Source organism: Humulus lupulus, chromosome 9 (genome assembly GCF_963169125.1).
Source record: "Humulus lupulus chromosome 9, drHumLupu1.1, whole genome shotgun sequence".
NCBI classification, from domain to species: Eukaryota; Viridiplantae; Streptophyta; class Magnoliopsida; order Rosales; family Cannabaceae; genus Humulus; species Humulus lupulus.
The window spans coordinates 43,257,560-43,262,571 of NC_084801.1; the positions used below are offsets into that span (position 1 = coordinate 43,257,560).

Consider the following 5,012-nt stretch of genomic DNA (forward strand, 5'->3'; position numbering starts at 1 on the left):
AAGAGTTATGGTTCTCACTGTCCACCAATGCAAACGCAATTGGAAACAACTGGTTGTTTGCATCCAACGCAACAGCACAGAGCATGTGGCCACCATACTTATTTTTCAAGAATGTGCCATCCACACAAATTACAGGACGACAGTACTGGAAACCACACCTAGAAACACCGAGGGAAAAGAAGCAATACAAGAAACGACCATCTTCTGCTACAAAATCACTAATTGTACCTGGGTTCTTATGCTCCAACTGACACAGGTAACTTGGAGTATGATTCCTCAGGTGTCCCTCTGACATACATAAGAGCATTTTCTCTGCATCTCCACGCCTTCTGATAGCTCATTTCAACCCCAAAATGGTGCTTCATGTCCTCCCTTATGTTGTTTGCCATGTACCGAGTACCATCAGTAGCAAATTTCCTCTTGATTAGGTGCCCAACAACCCACGGTGATGCTTGACGGTGGTCCTTAACTCGAATTTCTTGTGAGCAAGTGTGTACTTCATTGTATACAGTATTCTCGAACATTTCAGATCGCATTTTTTTCTTTCCCCTCAATCTCCAACCACAATCAGGATCCTTGCAGGTAATGTACCACACATCAGTCCCAGATTTCTTCACCATAAACTCAAAATTATTATTCATCGCAAATATGGAGGCTTTGGTTTTCAATTCAAGCTTGTTCTGAAAGAACTTCCCAAGGTGCAATTCTCCTGAAGCTTTGCTAGTTGAGGAATGATGTTGATGTGAGGCCTCTATATCCTCTTTGGTGAACATGGGAGCACTCCATGTTCTACGATCTTCACCTAAGTCCAATGGAGAACTCCATCTAAAACTATCATCGGTTCTACTTGGACCTGGACGACTACTGCTGGTCCCAGGTGTTTGCCGGTCTTCTATTCTGCGCTCCTCATCTACCATAACATCTGAACTCTATGTTGGAAAATCTGCCCTAACATCTGGCCCACCAAGATCTATTGCATCAGCAACAGGATCGTCATTGACATAAGGTTCGTAGCCATAGGGATCGTACTCCGCCGTGTCATGCACATATGAAGGATCTCTAACCGGGATATCATCATGGACTATGACATCTGGATTTGTCTCGGGAACACATGTTCCAACGTCACCTTGAGTTCCTTTGAAACCATGACATGGAGGAGAAATGTTCTCTTCAAATCGAACTTCTTTATTAACACTGGCAGAAGTCGATGCATTTCTTACACCTCCCTTCTTAATCAATGTGACACATAGAGGAATGAACTTCTCTACAGATTTCGATGCTAACCCAATGAATGCACGCACATGCCTATCATTTTTTATAACGGTAGGTTTGACGGATTGTGATAGGCATGTGTACGGGACCTCAATTTTCAAGTCATGCACACATTTATCCACTTCAAGCTCATCGTACAGAATGTTAAGCAGTTGTTCATATGTCACACCCTTCTCCACGGGCAGAACTTGATTTTCAGCATCTCTGAAAATCAAATCCCTATTTTCGAGTTCCCAAACACCATTGAATACAACAAATACGGAAACAGTCGAATATGCAAAAAAAAAAAAAAAAAACAAAAAAAGGTCAAAAAGTTAAACTACAACATAAAACAGAAAATATCGATTTCTATCGATATATGTCGAGTCCTATCGAGGTCACACATATCGAGTTTTATCGAGTACAGTCGAGGACTATCGAGGCAAGCAATCCAATTAAACTCTTATACACCTATCGATTTTTATTGAGTACAATCGAGGCAAACAATCCAATTAAACTCTTATACACCTATCGAGTTTTATCGAGTACAATCGACTACAATCGAGTTATTAAATCCAATTAAACTCTTATACATCTATCGAGTTTTATCGAGTACAATCGAGTACCATCGAGTTATTAAATCCAATTAAACTCTTATACACGTATCGAGTTTTATTGAGTACAATCGAGTACCATCGAGGTACTAACATCCTAACACTATCAAGGCACGTCGAGGTCCATCGAGGACCATCGAGCCAGCATGCATGCAACACATTGAGACCTATCGAGTTTCATCGAAACTCATCGAGGTAGGAAAAAATTCCAGAAAAAAACGCACGAAGTATCCAAAATTCATTCCGTGAAAAATTGCAATAAAGCATGAAGGCATACATAGATCTGTTCGAAATAAGACAAGTAATGTAACCATACAAGTTTCCTCACTACATATAACAAATATATACTTACCCATACGATTTTTTCCCCTAGATCCGAAATCCAAAATGAAGTTTCTTGACTTGAAAGGACTCACAACTTGCCCCTAGATCCGAAATGCAAATTAATGGTGGCTGGCTTTTTTTGTGTGTACGAGAGTTTGAGAGATAGAAAGGGAAATAAGAGATAGAAAGTGAAGACTAAGAGAAAAAGAGAGGGAAAATTATGCCAGGGGTATTTTGGGTAGTAAAGGCATTAGTAGCACCAAAACGAGAGGCTTATAGGGATAGGGTATTTTTCAAACGAAGTGTCACTTACATTAAAACTCAAATTTCCCTTATAAAATAAATGACCACCAACACACGTCAACCATTTAAGATAACATGGACAAATTCTACCTACTATTACAGAACCTATGGACTCAAATTTTTCTAATTTATTTATTTTGGTTAGAACATGTCTCTTTATATTTTATTTATATATATATATATATATATATTATAATATGAGAAAAAATTGTAAAATAACTTTACATTTTCCTTTGCAAAATCCCATGCGTCATAAAGGATATGATAAATGACACTTTATTTTGAATTTTGATTATAATTTGTGGGCCTTGTATTTTGATTCTTTTTTTTATTTAAATTCACTTTCTAATTTATTATTATTATATTGTGTTGCAACTTTCTAATTTAAGTTGAATCGAAAGTTATTGCAATTACAAAAGTTTCCTTTGCGGGAGGTGAATTTAGGCTAATATTACATTTTCTTTTATGCTTGTACGTATAAATAATTGTTTGAAAATTAATATATTAGAGACTCAAAAGCAAGGAAAAAAAACTATTATATTATATTATCAAATTATTATTTTCTACGTACTACATGTAATATTTAAACTAATTAAATTTTAAGCTAGCATTCATTAAGAATGTTGTTTCATATATGTCAATTCCCCAATTTAGTTTCATAGAGGTTCAAACTTAATAGGTAATTAAATTATAAGACTTCACAAAAATAAATAAAATTATAAGACATTCAAGAAGTGCACCCATATATATTTTTCTTAAAAAATATTTTATTATATAACACTATTATGAAATTTTCCAATATAATATTATTGAGAAGCTTAATAATCTAAGGTCCAAATGATTGAAAGTAGTTGTAAAAGTTGAATAAATGGAAGTCATACACCTTCACTTTTTTTTATTATTATATAGTTCACTCCTATTTGGACATTACATGTTTTACACCTCAACTTTTATTAAAAGCTATGGCCCTCAACATGTGAAACGATTCCTTCTCACTCTTCACTCTCACCTCACCATGTATAAAAAACCAAAACCAAACCCACATAAATCTATACCAACAAACACTTTGGTATTATCAACCCCCAAATTAAGTTACATTTCTTTCTCTCTTCCTCATCATCAATATGATCAAGTCCTTATTATCCTCACTTGGGCTTTTAACAATCTTTCTCACATTTTCCTTGCTCTTTTCCATCACTTTCTCACTCCCAACTCACAACATTCCTTCAAGCCATCAACTAACCACCACTTCATACACCTCTACTACTATTGACCAATTTTTGACTCCACAAAACATTTTAAGATCAAAGATAGGACTCCCTCCACTAAGATGGAGCAAAAGGCTTGCCAATTATCCCTATTGGTGGGCCAACCAGCGACGTGGCGACTGCACATTGGTCCACTCGGGGGGCGATTATGGTGAGAACTTGTTCTGGGGAAGTGGGAAAGATTGGAGTCCAGGTGAAGCAGTGGCAGCTTGGGGTGATGAAAGAAGGTATTATGATCATTACTCTAATTCTTGTGTTGAAAACCAAGAGTGCCTGCATTATACCCAGATAGTTTGGAGGCATACTATGAAGGTTGGTTGTGCTAAAGTCACTTGTTGGAATGGAGACATTTTCATCTCTTGTAATTATGACCCACATGGTAATGTCATTGGCCAAAGACCTTTTTAAAATACGTATGTAAGTATCATAAAGTGATACAATTCATGTTTTGGTGGTAGTGTGATTAGGTGTTGGTGATACTATGCCCTTTTAAACAAATTACTATTATGGTAAGGATAAATTATATAATACTGAATAAAGATCATGAATTGAGTTACTTCTAACATTGGTCCCTAATCTAATATTTATCTCATGAACTTTTCTTCAAGATGTCCTTATTTAGGTTCAGCGACTTTTCTCTTGTATTAATTTGCCACTAATGTCGTTCTTTTTGTTATTAATTAATGAAAAATAAAAGAAGCATGTGGCATTCATATGGAGCTTTTAATAAGAGGAATTTACATTTTAAATGAGATTTTTAATAAATTTTGTAAAAAAATAGCTTTTTTAAAAATAAAAAAAAGTTATTCTACGGCTTTTTTTTATATTTTTCTCTTTTTTTAAGTTTAATTTCTCATATTATTGTATAAAAGTTGGTTTATGACATAGTTTTACTCTTAATCAAGTTTTATTAATTTGGAATGGTATTTTTGTAATTTGATTATTATTTTTTTAGCTTATTTTATTTTTTTATATTAATTTTAGAAAACTATTTTTATATTAAATTTTTTTTGGTTGTTTTGTAAATTTTTTGTTAATATGAATTGTGTTTATTATTTTTTATTTATTTATTATAAACACTTTTTTTCCTCTTTTTTTACATTGTACATTTTTTTTAAAGCCTGTGTAAGTTAACTAGTTACCCTGAGAGGAGTAACATTCTACCATAAGAGGGATAACTAGTTACCATAAGAGAGGTGACGGGTTACTCATATTAAATATGAAAAGAAACATCAAATTTGAAAGAAAAACA

At 34.2% G+C, this 5,012-nt stretch overlaps 1 protein-coding gene across 1 annotated transcript; it reads left to right on the forward strand.

Moving 5' to 3' along the window:
* Positions 1-3,530: 3,530 nt before the first annotated feature.
* On the forward strand, positions 3,531-4,325 carry LOC133800561 (pathogenesis-related protein PR-1-like). Its single transcript, XM_062238559.1, has one exon. It carries the CDS (start codon positions 3,617-3,619, stop codon positions 4,166-4,168), a length of 552 nt encoding a protein of 183 aa, XP_062094543.1. The 5' UTR covers positions 3,531-3,616; the 3' UTR covers positions 4,169-4,325.
* Positions 4,326-5,012: the final 687 nt, after the last annotated feature.